The sequence below is a fragment of the Phocoena sinus genome, chromosome 3, assembly GCF_008692025.1.
Source record: "Phocoena sinus isolate mPhoSin1 chromosome 3, mPhoSin1.pri, whole genome shotgun sequence".
In the NCBI taxonomy this organism is placed as follows: domain Eukaryota; kingdom Metazoa; phylum Chordata; class Mammalia; order Artiodactyla; family Phocoenidae; genus Phocoena; species Phocoena sinus.
The window spans coordinates 58892502-58914779 of record NC_045765.1 but is presented as its reverse complement, the minus strand read 5'-3'; the positions used below and the strand labels follow the sequence as shown (position 1 = coordinate 58914779).

The 22278-nt window shown below is 37.5% G+C and overlaps 1 protein-coding gene across 5 annotated transcripts; it reads left to right on the top strand.

Annotated features, from left to right (window-relative positions):
• Window positions 1-5990: 5990 nt before the first annotated feature.
• On the top strand, window positions 5991-22277 carry LOC116751399 (putative F-box/LRR-repeat protein 21). 5 transcript variants are annotated; one of them, XM_032627230.1, is made up of 8 exons: window positions 6379-6541; window positions 9733-9828; window positions 11937-12303; window positions 12793-12915; window positions 15865-16036; window positions 16380-16513; window positions 20052-20125; window positions 22199-22277. In XM_032627230.1, the coding sequence occupies exons 2-7, from the start codon at window positions 9746-9748 to the stop codon at window positions 20055-20057; spliced, it is 885 nt and encodes a 294-aa protein (XP_032483121.1). In that variant the 5' UTR covers window positions 6379-6541; window positions 9733-9745; the 3' UTR covers window positions 20058-20125; window positions 22199-22277. The 5 variants fall into 5 exon arrangements, with proteins under 5 accessions (XP_032483119.1, XP_032483121.1, XP_032483123.1 ...); XM_032627232.1 differs by lacking the exon at window positions 16380-16513; XM_032627228.1 differs by lacking the exons at window positions 6379-6541; window positions 20052-20125; window positions 22199-22277 and adding an exon at window positions 5991-6106 and having other exon boundaries at window positions 16380-17460.
• Window position 22278: the final 1 nt, after the last annotated feature.

Genomic DNA, 22278 nt, shown 5'->3' with positions numbered 1-22278 from the left:
AGCAACTATTACTGATATAATTCAAATGTTTTTTTGTTTTTGTTTTTTGTGGTATGCGGCCTCTCCCGTTACGGAGCACAGGCTCCGGATGCGCAGGCTCAGTGGCCATGGCTCACGGGCCCAGCCGCTCCGCGGCATGTGCGATCCTCCCGGACCAGGGCACGAACCCGTGTCCCCTGCATCAGCAGGCGGACTCTCAACCACTGCGCCACCAGGGAAGCCCTCAAATGTATTTTTCTTTCCAGTAGGATACAGAGACAACTTAATTGTAGAGTTCTGAAATGATGTTGAATCAAATATGATTTAACCCCTGTGTAGTACAGAATTATCCTTACCTGAAGAGAGGTCTCAGCTCCCATAATGTGATCTCTAAGTCCTTGGAATGTTCTGCCTGATAAGAGTGTCTTTGTTTACCTGGGGCTTTGGGCCACACCAAACAGTCTAACAATGTGATTTATGGTGAGGGCTTTGGGCCATGTGGTATCATCTCTACCTCTGGTGGGGCTGGCCAGTAATCAGTCACACTGGCAGTCAACCATGTCTATGTGACCAAACCACAATAAAAACTCTGCATACCAAGGCTCAGGTGAACTTCCCTGGATGGCAGTACTCCATGTATATTGCCATACATTGTTGCCTGGAGAATTTAGTGTTGTCCATGACTCCACTGGGAGATGACAACTGCTGGCTTGCATGGGGAACTCTCCTGGTCTTTGCCCCATGCATCTCTTCCCTTGGCTGATTTGATCTGTATCCTATCACTGTAATTAACCATAACCATGAGTATAGCCACTTTCAGTGATTTCTGTGAGTCTTTATAGCAAATTATCAATCTGAGGGTAGTCTTGAGGACTACCTGAATGATGTCAGAAGCAAGGTAGTCTTGGGTATCCCTGATATCTGTAGTTGGTGTCAGAAGTGACTGCAGTCTTGGGGACAGTCCTTTCCTGAACTTGATAATTCCCCAAAGTGAGACATTCTTTTATCCTTGAAAATACTTTTGGTGACATTTTGGTTGCACAGTTTTGCTAATATGACAGTCCTTATGGTTGTTCCCAAATATTCCAGATTTTTCCTTCTAGATATGTGATAGAATTGCACTTTCTCACCCACCTAAATTTGAGTGTGGCCATTTTGATGAGCTTTGACCAGTGAAATGAGAATGGAGTTGATGTGAGGTTAGATGCATAAGATACAATTATGCGTCCCACTGCCTCTTCCCCTCTGCCACAAACTGATAACTTTCTAGATAGTAACTGTTCCATCATTCTTGGTCCCAGAATGAAGACAAGAGGGACCAGAGCTCCCAGCTGAATTATGAGAGAACCATAGCATGACTGAGAATTAAACCATTATCGTGTTAAATCCTTGTGGTTTGCAGTTATTTGTTATGCAGCATAACCTAGACTATTCTGATTCAAACCACCAGAATCACTATTTGTTCATAGCATGACAATGACATTCCCTACAAAAGGACTATACAGAGATGCTCTTTTTTTTTTTTTTTTTTTTTTGCGGTACACGGGCCTCTCACTGCTGTGGCCTCTCCCGTTGTGGAGCACAGGCTCCGGACGCACAGGCTCAGCGACCATGGCTCACGGACCCAGCCGCTCCGCGGCATGTGGGATCCTCCCGGACCGGGGCACGAACCCATGTCCCCTGCATCGGCAGGCGGACACTCAACCACTGCGCCACCAGGGAAGCCCCAGAGATGCTCTTTTTAAAAATTATTATTGGCATAATTCTGTGGCCCTTAGCTTGAAATGAAGTATATCACAATTGTCTGTCCAGCATTCTTTTAGATATGGCCGTATCTGTCAAAATCTAATGTAGTTGAACAAATAATTCCATATCTAGGATTATTATTCAGTAATATCTGCAGAAGTGCACTAAGACATGATTTTCATAATAGTAAAAACTAAATTTCAGCGATAGGATAATAGTTAAAGGAATTGTGATTTTTCCATATAAGGGGAACTTCTCACTCATCCACTACAAAATATGAGGGGGAGACCTCCTATTCCAACCATGATAAACAGGGACTAGATTTACCCTCTATGGAAGAAAGAAAGGTGGGGAGGAGACAAAATATTAGAAACAACAGCTTTCAAGACACAAGACATCAGATGCCTTGTGAGTGCCGCCATTTTACTGCTTTGAGAGCTTCTAGACTGCTATACAGGAAAGGGGAACCCAGGCTGAGTTTAGTGGACTCCCTGAACTTAGGTATTTGTGATATGCCACTAAAGCAGTACTTAGGGGGATAGTTACAGCACTGAATGCCTATATTAGAATAGAAAGAAAGTTCAAAATTAATGAACTCCACTTCCACCTTGAGAAACTAGAAAAAGTATATCAAATTAAATTCAAAGTAAACAAAGGAAATAACTATCAGAATAGAAATCAGTGAAATACAAAACAGAGAAAACAATTCAGAAAATCAATGAAACCAGAAGCTGGTTCTTGGAGAAAAACAATAAAGTTGTTAATACTTTAGCCCGACTGAACCAGTAAAAAAAGAGTGTAGAGACAAATTACCAATATCAGGAATGAGAGAAGTGACATCATTACAGATACTACAGACATTAAAAGGATAATAAGAGAATATTATGAACAATATTATGCCAGTCAATTTAACAACTTAGATGAAACGGACAAATTTCTTAAAAAATGCAAACGTCCAAAGCTCACTCAAGAAGAAATAGATAACATGAGTAGCTCTATGTCTACTAAAGTAATTGAAGTTGTAGATAAAAACCTTCCCACAAAATAAACACCAGGCCCAGATGGTTTCATTGGTAAGTTCTACCAAATATTTAAGAATAAATAACCCATTTTTATACAAACTCTTCTAGAATATTGAAGAGGAGGAAGTACTTCCCAACTTGTTCTATGAGGCCAGCATTACTTGTTATCAAAATCTGAGAAGAATACTATAAGCAAAGAAAATTACAAGTCAATATCCCCTATGAACATAGATGCAGAAATTCTAAACAAAATTTTAGCAAATTGAATTAAACGATAGATTAAAAAGATAATAAATTATGACCAAGTCAAGTTTATCCTGGGAATGCAAGATTGGTTTAACATTTAAAAAGGAATAATGTAATTCACCATTTTAACAAACTAAAAAAGAAAACCGTAAGACCATCTCAATAGATATGTAAAAAGCATTTGACAAAATTGAATATCCCCTATTCATTAAAAAAACAAGAAGGAAGCTCTCAGCAAAGTAAGAATGGAAGGGAGCTTCCTCAACCCGATGAAGGGCATCTATCAAAAGGCTATAGGTAACAACATACTTACTGATTGAAGATTGAATGCTTTCTGCCTAAGCTCAAGAACAAGCCAAGGGTGTCTGCTCTCACCAGTAATCTTCAACACTGTACTGTAGGTAAAGAGCAGTCAGGCAAGGGAAAGAAATTTTACTGCTTTGAGAGCAGTAAAAAGAACTATGGAAAAAAGGAGAGAACTATGTATTTTGGAAAGGAAGAAGTAAAACTGTCTTTATTCACAGACAACATGATTGTCTATGTAGAAAATCCAGTGGAATGTACTAGATTCCAATGGAAGCTTCTAGAACTAAAAAGTGATTTTTAGCAAGGTTGCAAGATATAAGATCAATGTACACAAATCAATTATATTTCTGTATATTGGCAACAAATAATTAGAAATTTAAAATATAAAAAGAAATACTATTTACAACAGCATTTTAAAAACTATAAAATACCTAGGGATATCTCTGGGAAAAAATGTGTGCTAGACCTGGATGAAAACTCAAGCATTGCTGGGAGAAATTAAAGAAGAGTTAAATAAGTGGAGTGATATATTGTGTTCATCGATTTGAAAACCCAATGTTTTTAAGTTATCAGTTCTCCCCAAATTGATTTCTAGATTCAAGGTTATCTCTGGCAAGATCCCAGCAAGATTTTCTGTAGATATTGACAATCTGAGTCTAAAATGCAAAGAATATAGAATAGCCAAGACAGTCTTGAAAAAGAACAAGTTGTAGGGCTAAAACTACCTGATTTTAATAATTATTATAAAGTTACAGAAATCAAGACAGTGTGATATTGGCATAAAGATGGGCAAATATATCAATTAAACAGAATAGAGGGTCTAAAAATAGACCCACACATACATGGATAACTGATTTTCCACAAAGATGCAGAGGCAATTCAGTGGAGAAAAACAATAGTCTCTTCAAAAGCTAGTAATGAAATAACTGGATATACATATACAAAAAAAGTGAACTTTGATTCATATACAAAAGTTAACTCAAATGAATCATACATCTAGATGTAAAATCTAAAATTATAAACCATATAGGAGAAAATCTTTGTGAACTTGGCTTAGGCAAAGATTTCTTAGATTTGACATCATGATCCTTAGAAGATCAAACTGATAAACTGAACCTCAACAAAATGAATATTTCTGCCCTTTTGAAGGAGTGTAGAAAGGCAAGTCACAGACTGGAAAAAAATGGTTATAAGTCATATATCTGAGAGGGAATTTGTATGCAGAATATATGAAGAATTCTCCAAGCTCAATGAGAAAACAGACAACCCAATTAAAATTAGGCAAAAGACTTTAACAGACACATCACCAAGGAAGTTGTACAGATGGCAAGTAAGCACATGAAAAAATGCTCAACAGCATTTTTCACTAGGGAAATGTAAGTTAAAACTGCATTGTGATACCTCTAGACATCTATTAGATTAAAAAGTGTGGGTGAGAATGCAGAGGAAATGGAACCGTAATACGTTTCTGGTGGGAATATAAAACAGCCTCATTGGAAAAGACATTGGCAGTCTTTTTTAGAAGCTAAACATACATGTATTATATAATGCAGCTCTTCCATACTAGGTGTTCACCCAAGAGAAATGAAAGCATATGTCCATACAGAGATGTGTAATATTCATACTAGCATTATTTATAATAACCAAAAACCAAAAACAACCCAAATATCCATCATCAGGTGAATGTATAAACAAACTGTGTTATATCCATAAAATGGAATACTACATAGCAATAAAAAGGAAAGAACTATGTATGATACATGCAACAACATGGATGAATCTCAAAACAATTATGCTGAGTGCAAATAACCAGACAAAAAAGAGTACACACTCTGATTCAATTTACAAAAAATTCTAGAAAATGCGAACTAATCTATAGTGTCAGAAAGCAGATGGGGGAGGGGTTGAAGGAGGGATTACAGAAGGGCATAAGGAAACTTTTGGGAGAAATTCGTATGTTCATTACCTTCACTGCAGCAATGATTTCAAGGTGTCCAAACTTATCAAATTGTACATTTTAAGCATGTGCAGTTTACCTTGTCAGTTATACCTCAATAAAGATGTTTGTAAAAACAAAAAAGAAGTATGAGGGGGATCTATACGTGTTGATAGAGGACTATGTCCATGGTGTAGTAAGCAAAAGAAGTTCCAGAACATTATATACAATTTGATCTCAGATTTTTTTCAAACTAACAAATGAGAATAATAAAATCCTTGCCTCTCACTGGGTACTTTTGGGTGTGTACCGAAGGTCTAGTAATTTACACAATGAACAGTGGTTATCCCCAGGGAATGAGATGTGGAGCAGGACAAGGAAGTGATATGTACATATTTAACACTGAGCTGTTAACATTTTTGATATTTTAAGTTTCCATTATTTGTATACTAATAAAGGGTGCACTTTCCAGGGAGGTTTAAGTTCTAGAAACTGGAATTACAAATTCACTCCCATTCGGAGAGGCTGGTAGTCAGTTTCACGGCGCAGGTGGCCACAGCGATTTCGATGAAGGCGGCGGGCAGAAACTTCCCACTAACCAACGAAGAAGGTGCCCCGCGGACTCCTGCGCAGGTGTGAGCTGGCGCGCACCGGCCTCCCGCGAAAAGTGGAGCTGCGCGCATGCGTGAACGCCCGGTGGGGGCGGGCCTGGGAGACGCCTGCGGGCTCAGGGGTCTTCGCCTCGGGCCCAGCGCAGTCCGCTCCAGTGTAGTGGCTTCGAGCTGGGACAGAGTGGGCTGGTCCCGCCGCCGCAGCCCGGCCCACGAACACCGGGGCGCGCGCGGAAACACGCGCGGTTCTGTGTTGCAAGGTAGCCTTTCCTTCTGGTGGGGGCGCGGTGGTGTGCGGGGATTGCGCCTCTGCTGGCTTTGGGAAAAGCCGCGGGCCGGAACGCGGGTCCTGACTCGGGCGGGTTGTGGTTTGGGGACCGGAAGGCGCCCCGCCCAGCGCACTTTCTCCGGGAACGAGGAGGTGTGACCTGGCCTCCGCAGCCGGGGCGCTGCCCATCGGGGGCCGCCCGAGGCGGGGAGAGGGATGGGGGGGCCCTTGGCTAACGACCCCACCCGGCCCCAGGCCAGGCCGCCTTGCCAACCTCCATCCCCGCATTTGACTTGCCTTGAGGTCGGGTCTTCCGTCTTGTTTTTACAGCCACAGGTGGTTGGTTTTTTCCCGCGGTGGTTTTTCTGCAGGGCACAGCTCGGGACCCAGGTTTCCCGAATTCAATCATTTTGTTCATCTTTGGAGGGTAAGCTCTGAAAGGATTGCATTCGTCTTAACCTCTCTCTCTCTCTCTCTCTCTCTCTCAAACGCGCATTACATGTTTCCAGTCCATGTAGTTGATGAGAATGCTAAGTGATTGATACACGCGGTTGCTTTTGCACGACTACTTGAAGGGTTTTCCTTTTACAGGAGGATCGTGTTAAGAGTTTAAATTTACAAAGGCTTGTTTGGGAGAAAAGTAGACTCAAGCCTTTCCTGTGAGTTGGAAGAATCTATTCTTTTAGGTATACTGGTTTTGTTTTTAGCACTTGTGCCCAGAAAGTTTCCCCAAAGTTGAAAAATTATGATTATTTCCTCAGAAAAATGTTGCAAAATGTTCTCCTGAACTCTTTATATTAATTGTTGGATCCCTTGGTGTACCCAGCCCTAAGATAGGGCTTTCCCCATGTCAGAAGGCTTCCCCGTAGAGGGCCTGGCTTCCTGTGCTCGCTCCTTTTTCTCTTCCAGAGTTGGGAGGAGAGGTGGGGAGGGTTAAGAGAGGGGAACAGCTGGGCCCCCCTTTCAAGGATTTTTAACAGATAACTCAGTTCAAGTTCTGTTTAACCCTCTCCTTGCATCTCAAAAGGTGTTTTGAATCCACATGTATTTTGAAAACTTCAGTTTTCATATGTCATTTAAAAGCAAACATACCTATTTTAAAATTAAAAGTTTTCCTGAAAAATAAATATATCTTGATACAACAGAGACTATTTAGAGTGTATAGAAAATTGCTAAATCAATGAAAAAATATAACACCAAAAAGTTGGCAGTTACTGCTTTAGGAAAGATCTGTTTGACATAAATACTAATTTTTCTCCTGTTGAAACCTTGATGATATTGTAATTTGACTTTCATATTTTAAGAAATTGTAGGTTTTAGATTTAGAAGGGAACTTAGGGGTCATGTGGGCTGCAAAAAGCATAAATATTTTTGAAAACATCCCTAAAAAATTGTTTTGTCCTCTGCTTGGGATATGTTTAGTGGGAGGATTTTGCCTCTCAACACAATTCGCTTCTATTAGAATGCTGGGTGTTTCAAAGCTATATTTTGGAATAAATCTTCTGCTCTCCTGCCAGGCCACGCCTCCCTGGTCATTGCACTGGTGACTGGGATTTCAGACCCCTTAGCAGGGGCCATGTGCCTGTGGTGGCAGCAGCCTGATTTCTCAGTGTACCACCTTAGAAAAGTAGCTTAAATAAAGAACATTTGCTCATTATTTCTGTTCATCTTCATCTTGCTGCTTCCAACGAATTTGTCTAACCTTTTAGATAGTTTTGAATTTTTATTCTTTATCCATAGTATTTACACAATATTTCTACTGTTGCGACTATTAAAAACTTGAAACTTTTAAAAGTGCCTTTTGTTTATTCATTTCACCAATCTAGAAGAATCTGGTGATGGTGCAAAAAATATGACTTTGGATGTTGAGTTTTTCATCTAACCTGTCTTTGATTATCTTTCCCTCAAGAATACTGTGGGAAAAAAAAAAAAAAAGAATACTGTGGGAGATTTCTTAGATGCTTTTAGAGGTTCCGATTCACAGGGTCACCTTATCTACCAAATTAATTAACATATCAAAAAAAGGAAATTGGGTTACGGTGGATAGTGAAGCCACCAAGTGGACTTTGAGTCATCATTGCATTCTTTCCCAAGTGCTTACAAACCTGCTTTATACTCTAGAATTGTGATCAGTGTCAGGCTTGCTCCTCTCTCCCTTTTCCAAATTGTGGCTTACCACCCAATGGGATTCTGAATTCTGGGTTTGTCTTCCACCAGCCCTCACAATTTCAGATAGTGACTCTAAAACAGCAGTCAAATTCCTTCAGCCACCAGGGAAGTAATTCATCTGATCTTAAAGACTCCAGTGAACTGATCTGAGTTAGGTACTTTGGTACCACCTTATGGGTCTTAGGTAGTGATTCCCTATTTATATACCTTTACCAGATCTCTTCAGCGTTCTCTAGCATAAAGAATGGGCTGCACACACAGAATTAGCCGTATTGATAACTCAGTAGAAAATTTTCTGCAGTAAATAAAATTGTGTGTCATCTGATTAGGGAAATATGTCACTTGACTTTTCTTTCTCTTATTTGTGGTGTTCCTCTGAAAGTGTACCTGGTGGCTCCTTTCTGCCTACTTCTGGAGTGGAATGTAAAGGAGAGAGAGATGGCCTTGCCATTATCTGGAAAATAGTGTTTTGGATGATAGTAGAACAACACTTGGCAGTGGGGAAATCAAATTGTGGATATTGACCTCTAATTCATTCTCCCTGTCTGTCCTCCAAAGTTCTATTTTAAGAGTAGGCTTCAGAGAGAAGTTGAGAGCTGGCAGGTGGTAGGCATTAGAGATTTAAGAGAAGTTTTTAGTGGATTGATAGGTTGCCTCCTCCACCTCCTGTGTGTAACTGAGTTAGGCTTACAAAAATTAGCACAATGCGTTTATTTGTTTTTACTGATGATACTTATTCATGATGTCCAGGCAGTGAGTTTTATCCTGGTGTAGACCTGCAATTATTTTCTTCCATGTCTTCCATGACTGCTCCTCATTCTGATAAGTCACTGTGCCTGAAATTGATCAAACCTCAGAGTATGAATCAATCCATTATGAACGAATCAATTATATGTCTCAATATAAGTGAAAAAATAAAAACCACAGAAGCTTATGTTAACAGCAGACTAGTCAAACAAACTACATTCATATGGGAATGATAAAAAATCAAAGTTCTGTCTGCTTAATTATTTTAACTGTAGTGGCGTTAGGTGCTGCTAAAAACTGGAACTGAAAGATGTACACAGCCTATGAACAAATAAATGTAATCATGGACTACCTTAAATGTTTTGTAATACCTCTCCATGTGTGTTTGTTAAAATGTGAATTTTCAGAGCCCTCCTTTGACTGTTTGATCCACACACAGCCTTTTATTTGAGCAGAACTTCACATGTAATTTCTGGCAAGTGTTGCAGTATTTCCATTTATCAGGCTAATGTGTTTTTTTGTTCTGTTTTGTTTTTAATGGACAGTTTTTCTTCTGAGTAGAAAATAGTTTGGGAATCAGTAATTTCCTGACAAAAACTTTCAGCATATACAATGATATATAAATATCCTAAGCTTAAAAATTATTGGGATTTTACTTACATATACTGATAAATGTGTTTTTGTGGTGTTTTGTCAAGCTAGGAAGTGAAGTCAAATGGATGTTGGTGAGCACCCCATAGCAGCAGTTACTTCATTTCGCTTGTTCAGAGGGGACTCTAACTTGGAAGCCTTCTTTAGGTAAGACAGTTGGTAGTTTGAAAAGGAAATAACAGTTTTGAAAAGTGATTGTATATGCTTAGGCTGGAATTTCAAGCTAATAAAGATCAACTTGTCTTGAGTTCTAATATTTTCCTGATGCTCATTGCTATAAAATTATTATATATAAAATTTATGATTTGTGGGTGGGTTTTATATTCTGAAAATTAATGTACATGAGGAAAAAGAAAACTAAGGTGTTATTTTTAATAGAATTATTGGTACCTAATATCCTTAAGTTATTTATGGTGATTCTGTCACTGAATTGGCAATTTAATGATTGTAATAAATAAACAGGTTTAACGTTTAATCCATGTTAATGCAGATTTAATGTATAGCACAATCCCTTTATTTAGAACTGCAAGGCAGTTTTCTAACTGGACATTTGGATGAAGTCTTTGTTTTATTTTTGGCTTCACTGCTTTTTTAATGACAGATTATGTTAGGGATAACTTTTTTGTAATTCCTTAGTAAAATTTTAACTCTCCATTCTGTAGGCTACCAAATAAATCAGTTACAAGCCAAATGTCAATAAATATGCTCCACACCAGAGTTGAGAATTAGTGTCCATTCCTTTACCTTCCCTGGGCCATCGTATTTCATTTTAGGGAATTAGCCCTTTAAAATAGTATATGCTTTGAATTATTGATGTCAGCAGTTTCATGTATTCTACATTGTATCACTCAGTTATGCACATAACTGGGTTTAGTCAGATTAAAGTGTGTAGTAGCTCTTTTGCCTGATGATTGAGATACATGTTTTTTCCTTTTTTTCTCCAAACCCTAAAGATGACCTTTCATTTTGTTCAGTGACTTTATAGGTCATTCCTGTTTCTGGGATCCAACTCTATGTTGTGGTTAAGAAATGTTTCACATCAGACAGAGTGACTCACAGACAGAGATATCTACATATTAAATAGATATTTCATTAGAGTTGAAGGTAGGTTTCAATTATGACACCAAGTCTTCCACATATACATTCCTAACATTCAGGGGTAAAGAGAGGGTTAAATAGTCAACATAAGTTCAGAACTACTCTTGTCGTTATTTTACCGTTTAAATTACTGTATACTTAAAATACTTTAGATTCTTATGTAAAATCTTTGTACAGGATTATATACTTGGGTATATCTAGACCTGAAATTTGTTGGAACTTAGTTGTGTCTCAAGCTGACTAATACCTGGAGAGTCATCATTTCTTTTCGTTGGGAAAGAATGCTCATTGCTTTGCTATTTTACATTGGCTGGTAAGGAACCAGTATGCTGGTCACACGGCTTCTGTCCCTGCTATATCCCACTTCTCTACAGCTCATGTGTCCTGGGTGTCATCTGAACATTGTCACAGGTCATTTGACTTTTTGTTAGAATTGTGCTCCAACTTAAGTAACGTCATGAAATTTATTCAGGAAGATTCACTGGGCAATTTAATATAACGACAATGACTGCAGCATATACTGAGCACTTATTGTGTCCAGGCATTTAAGATACTTTAACCCTCTCAATAACCTTATGAGATTGGTACTGCAGTTCTCTCTGCTTTTCAGATGAGGAAACTGAGCCTTGTTAATTTGCTCAGACAAGATCCCATGGTTAGTAAATGGCAGAGCTGGGACTCACCCAGATTTATGCTTTTAATTATGTTTTACCGGGCTCCCAGACCCCCTGGGAGTTCTTAGCATAATTGCAGTGTGATAGTGAGAATACAGTCATTGACGAGGAATAAACCTGGCACTTACACTGCTTCCTTGGACCTTTCCTCCTGGAAGCCTCCCCAACCACTCGCTCCCACATACAAACTCAAATACATGCCCTTCCCTTAATCTTCCATTGCAACTTGTCCCAACTTCAGTGATGGCATGTATCACCATATTTTGCCATTTCATCATAGCTCTTTGAGAGCAGGTCCCCTCCTATTTATCTCTGTATCCCTAGCGCATAGTAGTACCTACAACGCATGAAAGTGGAGGGTTCTTGTCAAAATTGTCTTAAACTGTTTCTCATTTTCTAATGTTGTTATTCCATACAATTAAAGCAAAATAGATGATGGAAATGTGGGGGAAATGGTCACTTAACATTGTTTAATGTTTACAGAATGAAGAGGAATAATTTATCTGTTGGGAATAAAGTTGTCCAGTCTTCACCAGCAGTGAAACAGCCTAAACTTGGGTTCTACTCTTCTCTCAGCCAGACTCATACATACACTGTCCTTCTAGACTGGGGGAGTTTGCCTCACTATGTAGTGTTACGCATTTTTCAGTATCTTCCTTTAATGGACCGGGCCTGGGCATCTTCTGTATGTAGGAGATGGAATGAAGTTTTTCATATTCCTGACCTTTGGAGAAAGTTTGAGTTTGAACTGAACAAGTCAGCTACTTCCAATTTTAACTGCACTCATCCTGCTCTCATTCAGCAGATCATTAAAAAGCATGCTGCCCATCTCCAGTATGTCAGCTTTAAGGTAAGAAAAATAAACATTAAATAAAAACAATGACTTGGGTTTTCTTGACATTTGTGTATAACTAGATCATTATATTGAAGCAGTCAATGAATTTTGCAGAATTTTAATCCCAAACTATTTCCTATTTCTCTGTAGTTACTTGCATAGATTGGGGTGTAGCACTTGAGCTATAATTGAATAATTTAAACTTCAGTTTCCTTCATGTAGATGCCATTATTAAAATTCAGGTAATTGTATTTGAAAGTGTAAATACAATTTGAAAGTGTAAATAAGATTTGAAAGTTTAAAGTGCTTAGAAAATTCATTTGTCATCATTTCTGTTTTTCATTTTTTATCTGAGATAGCGTGTATAGAGAAAAATTCTAATTTATTTTATAGCTTGAAGGGATAAGTACGGTTTTGCAATTGAATTCTATTAAATAATTATATTGCCCATAACTTTCTGATAAGTTATATTCAGGATATTAAGATTTTAAATTGTCTTTGTAGGTTGATAGTAGTACTGAATCAGCAGAAGCTGCCTGTGACATACTTTCTCAGCTGGTAAATTGTTCTATACAGACTTTGGGCTTGATTTCGACGGCCAAGCCAAGTTTTATGAATGTGTCAAAGGTAAAGATGCTCGAGATTTTTGTGAGATCTACTAAAATTCTTAAATATTGTCGAACTAGTCAAAAATAATTCTATTCCTAAAAACAGACCATAACCCTACTTGCATTCAAATAATTATTTAAAGCTGTTTTCTGTTGACTAGCACTTATTTTTGATGAAATAGCTGATGCATGGTTTCATTCTTTAGATATATTCTGTAATTTTAGTAATTGTTTCACAGTAGATGTCATTAATAGAAAAGTTAGATGTTATACTTAGAATTTTCAAGTTCCAGTTTACTTAGTTACTTTGAATGTAGAGTGTGTAGGGCCAATAGTGGGTGTCTTTCCTGTAATTCTATAGTCTCTCCATTGGAGGTGGAACAACATAATGTTTAACTAAATGTCCTATACTGATGAGGATGATGATTGCATCCTTACAGTAGAAATTCTAAAACAGCAGTGGCTTGAAAACATGACTGAGGTTTATTTCTCTTACACTAAAGAGATCCATAGGTGCCGCAGTCCATAGCTGGTATGAAGTTGTTTGGAACCCACGCCCCTTCTAGGCGCTCCATTCTCTCCAAGGTGTTTTCTTCATTTTCATTGCCCAAGATGGCTTTCTCAGTTCCAGCCATCACGTCCTTGTTCTAGACAGCTGGAGGCAAGAAATGGGGGGAGAAGGGTGTGCCCTCTCCTTTTTCAAGCTGTAAGTACCACAGGACTAGCCATAAGTACCTCATGGTGCTTCTGTCTGTCAGCCAGCCTAGCTCTGTGGCCACACCACATTTCTGGGAGGCTAGGACAGTCTTTTAGCTGGGTGGCAATGTGCCCAGCTAAAAATTGGAACCAGATTACCAAAAAAGAAAGGATGGATGATTCCTAGGAAGCAACCAGCAGTCTTTGCCACAGAAACTGATGACTGTCTTCTCTTCATTCAGCCTTCAACTTGAAGGCCATTTCCTCAGGGAGGCCCTCCTTGCCCACTTTTGCTAAAACAACACCCCCTCCTCTAGTTACTCACTAATGTATTACAGTATTTTATTTTCTTTAGATCCTTCATCAGGGCTTGAAATCGCCTTGTTTATTTAACATGTTTACTCTCTTCTCCTCAGAAAACATCAACCAACTCCTTGAAGGCAGGGATTCTATTTTGCTTATTTACCATTATAAACCCAGAATTAGAATAGTGCCTGATACGTAATAAGCACTAAACTATGGTTGTCAGTAAAACTGGCTAATGGAAACCTTCCTATGGAAGAGGACAGAGGAATAGCAGCATCTCCTTTCTCCCTAACTGGGTCATGGCTCTCTTCTAGCAAGCATTTCTGCTAACCTGAAAAGAATGGGTCTTTTGGGGATTCAAGTAATTTAAGTAACCAGATGAAAACTTACTACTTCTAAATAGTTATTTCCTTGTTTATGAGCTAGGGAATCGGATCAACCTGAAATTCTTAGATTCTGGGTTGTCTCTCACGTTGCACGTCAGCTTCCAGGGCTAGCTTCTGGGTTAGCTGATGCAGTCACCAGAGTGGAGGACCGGCGATTAGCAGGCTTCATTTCAAGCTCTGCCTCCACAGCAAAATGAGCTCTGTGGCTTCTGGCAAAGTTGTGGATCTCTCTGAGCCTCAGTTTTTTCATTTGTAAACTGAGGGAAAGTAATGTAAAGATACAGCATTTTGCTAGGCATAAGAAGTACTAAACTAATATATTGTTACTGTGATGAAATACGTTCTCTAATGCTTAAATGTGTCCTTCAGTACTAAAAGAGTTGGGTGAGAGTTGATTAAAAGGAAAATAAACCTTATATTTCTTACAGAAAATGAGTGATCTATTTCTATTCCTCTAATAATTTTTGGCACCATAAAATTTAGTAAAGAGGTTTAGCTGTCCACCATTTAAAAATTTGTGTAAATCAGTTTACAATTAGTATAAACCAATGTTCTGTTATAAATGAATTAAGATGTATAACCACTTTGGTCATTCTGATAGGGACAATAGAGCCTTTGATAGAATCCAAGTTGATTTCGAAAAAGGAAAAATGATCATGCATGGATTTCGTTTCCATACTTTCTATCTGTGTCAAAAAATACCGGATCTGAAAACTTGTGAAATTCCATCCATTTTGAAGTCAAACTGTAAATAAGCTTTAGTTTGTCAATCTTCAAAACAGAGAAAGTTTTCAAACTGTATCTTTGTTTAGATAATTTGCTAGAAAAAAATTTGGAAGAATATGACATCATTTATTCATTGATTCATCAACAATAAATATTGACCTTTTACTGTGTGCCAGATACTGTTTCAGGTGCTGGACATACAGGAGTGAATAAAACAGATAAGATTTCTATTTCTTTTAGGCTAAGGGGTTGAATAGGTCCTGAAAGCACAATTTTAGGTTTTGTGGGTGATATAGTTCTGCTCACCTCTAGCACTGTAGTGTGAAAGCAGACATAGCATTACATAAATGAGGCAGCATGGCTGTATTACGGTCAGACTTTAATTATGGACACTGAAGGAGCTTCATATAATTTTCACATATCACAAAATATTACTCCTTAAAAATTTTCTTTCAACCATTTGAAAATGTAAAAACCACGCTTAACTCTGTGGACTGGATTTGGCTGGTGGACCATAACTTGCCAACCTCTATTCTAGGAAATAAATATGATTATATCCTTTTAATATTGAAAAACAAATCCTTAAGATTGAAAATAATTGGAAGATGTGTTTATGAAATCTTTGAAATTTCTTCCTTTCTCACCATTCCATTTATTAATGGTGAAAGTATAAAACTGTACTTTGTTATAGAAATGTCTTCTACTGGCTAATGGCACTGTAAAAAATAGTAATATGTTGCTTGCTTTTATTATGTTAGTGTAAGCATGTTGATATAAGTAGTTGTAATGAATTACTTAATTGAAGCTGTAGATGTTTAAATGTCTTTGTAATTTTTTTCTTATTGCCATGCTAGTCTCATTTTGTGTCAGCACTTACAGTTGTTTTTGTCAACTCAAAGTCATTATCGTCAATCAAAATTGAAGACACACCAGTGGATGATCCTTCTTTGAAGATTCTTGTGGCCAATAATAGTGATACTCTAAGATGCCTCAAAATGAGTAGCTGTCCTCATGTTTCATCTGATGGTAGGTTATATTTTTTACGCTTGCATGATGTTTTTTTATTACAGTAGCAGTAATAATGCAATTTCCTATTGAAAACTACATGCTTATGAGACATAATTCATTCATCTTTTTTCAAAAGACCTCTTAATGTATAAGCTACGTATAGTTTAAATTGCTTCTCCTAGGAGTATCTTAGTTATGGATATTTATTACAAGTATAATTATATATATCTTGGCATCCATCTCCTCAGAAATCATTACGTCTATTTTAGCAAATAATGAATAATATCAAATTTAAATTCACAAAATGTTATATTAGTATCCGTATTCTTTGTGTTTAAGGATTTTTCCCCATTTCCTGCAGGAATCCTTTGTGTAGCTGACCATTGTCAAGGTCTTAGAGAACTGGCATTAAATTATTACATGCTAAGTGATGAACTTCTCCTGGCACTTTCAAGTGAGACCCATGTTAACCTTGAGCATCTTCGAATAGATGTTGTGAGTGAAAATCCTGGACAAATCAAATTTCTTTCTGTTAAAAAACAAAGTTGGGATGTACTCATTAAACACTCCCCTGGAGTTAATGTTGTTATGTACTTCTTTTTATATGAAGAGGAATTGGAGACGTTCTTCAAAGAAGAAACCCCTGTTACTCACCTTTATTTTGGTCGTTCCATAAGCAAAGCAGTTCTAGGACGGATAGGTCTTAACTGTCCACGACTAATAGAGTTAGTAGTATGTGCTAATGGTCTTCAGGCTCTTGATAATGAACTTATTTGTATTGCTGAACACTGTAAAAACTTAACAGCCTTGGGCCTCAGTGAATGTGAAGTTAGCTGCAGTGCATTCATTGAGTTTGTAAGACTATGTGGGAGAAGGCTAACCCAGCTCTCTATCATGGAGGAAGTTTTGATCCCTGATGACGATTATAGCCTAGATGAAATTCATGCTGAAGTCTCCAAATACCTGGGAAGAGTATGGTTCCCTGATGTCATGCCTCTCTGGTAATTGATTACCAAAGATTCTTAACTTTTTTTTTTTAATCTATAAGATTAGCTTCTTTCTGTCTCTGCAAATGTAAATTTTAAGATGCATTGCTGAAATGTCTTAGGCAAAATATTTTATTGTTTGCAAACTGTCTTAACGGATTACAGCAGAAACATTTGAGAAAATAAGAGAAATTTGAAAAGACAGAAACCGTATATAGGGCACAGACACTGTATTGTGTATTAGATAGTTGATAGAAACAGTTGGTTTCTAGATAAGTTCCTCAGCCTTCCTTGAAGGTGTATTTTGGCTTGCTAAATAAATTTATAATATTGAGCTTTGGATCCCTTAAATTATGTCATTTACAACTTTATATTGTTAATCATTTTTGTTTCATCTTGGTATTGATATATTTTACAAAATATTCAGTACTAAAAACTATAGATACAGAGGCTGGCTTAATTGTACTCCATTTTTAGCACTATATAAAATCATATTATGATTCAATAAATAACTTCTAATTTTCAGTGCACTTTGAATTCTACTTTATTATATTACTTGGGAGAAAATGGGCCTTAGATTAAAATTAAATAATGCTAATTTTCTAAAGATACTGTGATTGCTAATTGATTAAATACACTACTGAGATAAAAAGGTAAAATTTTCAGAGTGTGCTTGGGAGGGAATCAGCATTTACTGAATATATTTACTGTGTATCTGAAACTATGCCAGATCCTTTGCAGAAGTGATCTTAGAATTTAATTAGTAACACAGCTAAAACTCTTTAACGGCTGTGTATTTGTTGCCTTTAAGGTGAACATATATCCTTAAAATGACCCACAAGACCCCTACAAGGTCTGGCTTCTCCCTGCTTCTTTGACCTTGTTTTCTCCTACCAAGTGCCCTTTGCCCTTCTGTTCCCATTCTCTTTCAGTTCCTTAAGACTGCCGTGAACCCTCTAGTCAGAGTGCATTTGTGCATATTCTTTCTACTTCAGTTATTCTCTTTGCTCCATCTTTCCTTTAGATGTCATTTCCTCAGGGAAGCCTCCGTGAGTCTCAGTGTTCTGTGATTTCCCTTTGTGGTGCTTGTCACTATTGTAACTTGCTCTTCACTTGTATGATTATTATCTGCTTCAACCATTGTGCTGTAAGCTCCATCGTTGCAGGATCAAGGTTGGGTTTTACTCACTGTTGTGTCCCCAGCATCTAGCATAGTGTCTAGCACATAGTAGGCATTCGGCAAGTTTTATATGAGTATTTTCTTTTTCAGACTTTTTCCTCTGAGTCCTCTCCCCAATACCTTAAATTTCTAAGAAGTCAATTAAACTAAAAAAATTGAAATACGTTCATTATTTTCCAGTTTTGAATATTTTTATAGGAAAAAATTTTTAAATACTCTCATCTATTAAGGAATTAAAATATATTGTTATTTCTAAATGGTGATTTTAAAAAGTAACACAGTTCATATCCCTTTATTTAGAGACTGTCCTTGTGCATACGCTGTCACCACTGTACCACGGTCTTTGTTACTGTGATTCTGAGAACAGGCATTTCATTCACCTTTGTGTTTGAAAGTCTCAGAACACATTCAATAAATGCTTGTGGGACCAGTATTTCTGGTTCAAAAATAAAACCCATTTCTTAAAGATAGTTATTACTATTGCAGATCATGTAATTTATACTTTGAGATTTCAGGAGAGTGCAGAAGCAGCATATTTTAGGGAGCTTAAAGTCTGATTAGAACCACAGGACAAACAACCATAAAGGAAACGGCGTGAGATGGAGAGGTCAGTCTGATTGGAGATCCGAGTAGTGGTGGAAACACTGCAGAGATGAACCTCCAGTCTCACCTGGTGTTACTTGAAGTGTATATACCTGAATGGTGAGGTGATAGAATGCCAGTGGTGTTTGCACTAGAGGATAATGAAGCAAAACAGAGAGGGGCTAGAGAAGGGAGGTGAGCCCACTAGCATAGAGGGAGAATGAGTACCAGTGGCCTCTTTCTCATTGAATGAGCAGTTGCTGCTCTAAATAGTGGTCTTTGGTGGCCCCATATTCAAACCTAGTTAGCTAAGCGCTGTAGTGACTCTTAGAACAAAACTCAGAGTAAAATTGATCAGCTCAGTTAAATGGCCCTGGTTGATCTGGTATACTTTTGATAAATTGAAGAGCAACGATTTTAGGATAGCCATAAACAAGATGAGGAAGTAGAGCATTTTTGTTGCTCCATCAAATGAAAATGTCGCCATTACTTTGGAAGTCCATGAAAAGTACTGCTTACCTAAGGATAGAGGTTTCTAGATAAATGAGTAAGTTCAATAATAGATGGATTTCAAGCCTTAACCTTTGAAAAATCTTTTAGTTCTGTAAGCAAACTTGTTCTTTAAAATGTTTTATTTTGTATGTGTTAGAGGGTTCTGGAAAAGTTAGGATAATTTTGTGGGCAAATTGTAAATGGAGAGAATGGGAGAGAAGGTTCTATTGTAGGTTATATTGAAGAGACACAAAAATAGGATTCTCTTTGGTTTTTTCCTTCCTTATAAGCCTTGCTTGCCTCATTTGTATTTTACTAAATATTGGGGAGATAGGCAGATTTTAAAGTTATATGTATTGTTGTTAATATACGCTAAGTGATATAAATGTTGCCACAAGGATGTAATAATTCTTCCCTCTCTAGCCTTGGCCTCTTAAATTGGCCACTTATCTTGTTCTTTCATTAAATTACTTTCTTTTAGAAAACTCAAAACATTTTCTAAATAAAAATGGATTTTATAGTCATTTAACCTGATATCTCACACCAAAATTTTAAGTATATATTATAATCACCTTCAGTAAAGAAAATTAAGTTACTCAGGGCTATTACTTCTCTGTCATTTGAACCTTTACAATACTTTAAACTGAACACTTTAACACTCAAACCTAAAGGAAAAGGAAATTAAAACAAACAAACAAAAAAACCTGTGATATAATGCACCAGAGGGCGCTGTATTGTAGTGATTCCTAGGAAAGAAGTCCTTTAGTCTAAAGTTTGCATTTCCATTCAACAGATATGAGAGTGCTTGTGGAAAGCTAGGCAGAAGGCAGTGTTCTTGCTCTACTTTGGAGAAGCTCTCCGTTCCAGGTAATGAGTCTGTTTTTTAAAGCAGTCACTTCAGAAAGTTGATTATTTAGAAGGCTAAGCATATATTTCATTGTTCAAACATTTTAGAGCTCCTTTAAAAATTGCCTTTGAAATCTGTATGCTATTTCCTTTTTTGTGATCTCAATGGGAACACAGCCTTTGTCTGTTGAAAACAAATGTAATCTTTGGAAACAATCTAAAGTTATTTGGCACTAAGGAGATGAGTAAGGTAGATGATCAAACCAGACAGTGCTGGTGTTATAGTTTTCTTCTTTTTTTTTTTTTTTTTTGTGGTACGCAGGCCTCTCACTGTTGTGGCCTCTCCCATTGCGGAGCACAGGCTCCGGGCGCGCAGGCTCAGCAGCCATGGCTCGGGCCCAGCCGCTCCGCGGCATGTGGGATCTTCCCGGACCGGGGCACGAACCCGTGTCCCCTGCATCGGCAGGCGGACTCTCAACCACTGCGCCACTAGGGAAGCCCTAGTTTTCTTCTTTTTAACCAAAAATTAAAGTCTTAATTTGCTAGCCTTGTATAAGATGTTATGACACAGTAGAGAATAGTATCTAACTGGATATGAGAAAGTACTAATTGCGTTGTTATATAGACTCTAAACGGTCTGAGAGCCATCACTGACTCTTTCTTCTTCCTGGAGACCCACCTGTAAGTCCTGTTGCCTCCATAACATCTTCTTCATAATAATAAATACTCATGAAATCACCTCCCAACCATAAAACTACAGCATTGATAGTAACTTAAATTTTTCTGTGTGGTCATTCCCTATCCAGTCCTGAGATAACTAGTGTTCATTATTTGCTTGATTTCCTTTTTATATATTTTTATCACATATGTATATGTGTTCCTAAAAATTACATTTTGGCTTTAATTGTTTTGACCTTATAAAAAGAGTATCATGCTATATGTGATCTTTTGGGCTTTTTTTTTTTTTTACTCAGAATTATATTTCTATGATTCATCTATTTTGTTATGTTTAGCTGAGGTTCACTGCAGTATAATATTCCGTCTATAACTAAACCACAATTTGTCCATCTTCCAATTGATGAGCGTTTGAGTTGCTCCAGGTTTTGCTATGACAAATAGTGATTCATGAACATTCTTATACATTACATCCTAGTACACAAATGCAGCCACTTCTCTCCAGTAAAAAAGTTCAATTGACTGCATTTCCTATAGCATATCTACACTAGGAATGGAGTCATTCTACTGGAGTTTTCTACATTCCAAAGAGTTTAAGCAAAAATTCATGAAGAAAGTTTCCAGAATGATGAATTCACCTTACTCATTTCTTACTGACTGCCTAAAATCTACAGAGCCATATTATTTCTGGTTCTTTGAACATTCATATGGTTTCATTTCTTTTTTGTACTTGTTGTCAGCATAACCAGGAAAGAATAATAAGGATATACAATGATGTGTAGGAATCAGTAGCTATGATAGGCGTATGGCCAGATGAGGTTGACTGACTTGGTTTCATGAGATACTTCAGGTTAGGATAGACCTCTTTCTCTCTCTAGTACTCCCTGTAATGCAATCTTTCTGAAATCTAGAATATTCCATATTACCTTGGACTGCTGTCATTCATTACCTGGAAGATCAACTGCTTAGATAGAGCACGGGAATGTGTGGATATAAAGACCAGCAAACTCTGTCTTATCCGTGTAAACCCCTCACCCTCCAAGCACTTTGACAAACCTAAGGCTATTGCTGAAATTCTTTACTACCTTAACTCAAAAGAAGCCTCCAGTTTATTCACCTAATATTTATCAGGTTTATGTGTCTAGCATTGTACAACACTCTATTCTTGTACCCTATAAACACTTCAGGCTTTTTCTTATTTTCAAGCAGAAAGCTAGTGGGACCCATTTGAATTCATATGTTTATTTATCTTATGTATTCAGGACTGAGAAATCTTTAAGAAAAAAGACACCCCAGATCCCATAGATTACAGATCAGACCTGAGAGATTAATTGACCCTCAAAACATCAAAGTGGCAATGAGTTGAAACCAACATGCTTTTTTCTTTCTTGCATTCATCATGTATCTATTTGAACACAGGTTTCTTGAAAAGCAGAATATGCACCCAGGTTTTAAGAAGATGGCTCTCTCTTTAGAAGATCTGGTTATTTGTCTTCCAT

Coding starts and splice junctions, on each gene's coding strand:
- LOC116751399 (XM_032627228.1), top strand. CDS start 9,746: ATGGATGTTGGTGAGCACCCCATAGCAGCAGTTACTTCATTTCGCTTG. Junction 12,304..12,792: donor TCCAGTATGTCAGCTTTAAG/GTAAGAAAAATA, acceptor TTGTCTTTGTAG/GTTGATAGTAGTACTGAATC. Junction 16,037..16,379: donor TCCTCATGTTTCATCTGATG/GTAGGTTATATT, acceptor CATTTCCTGCAG/GAATCCTTTGTGTAGCTGAC.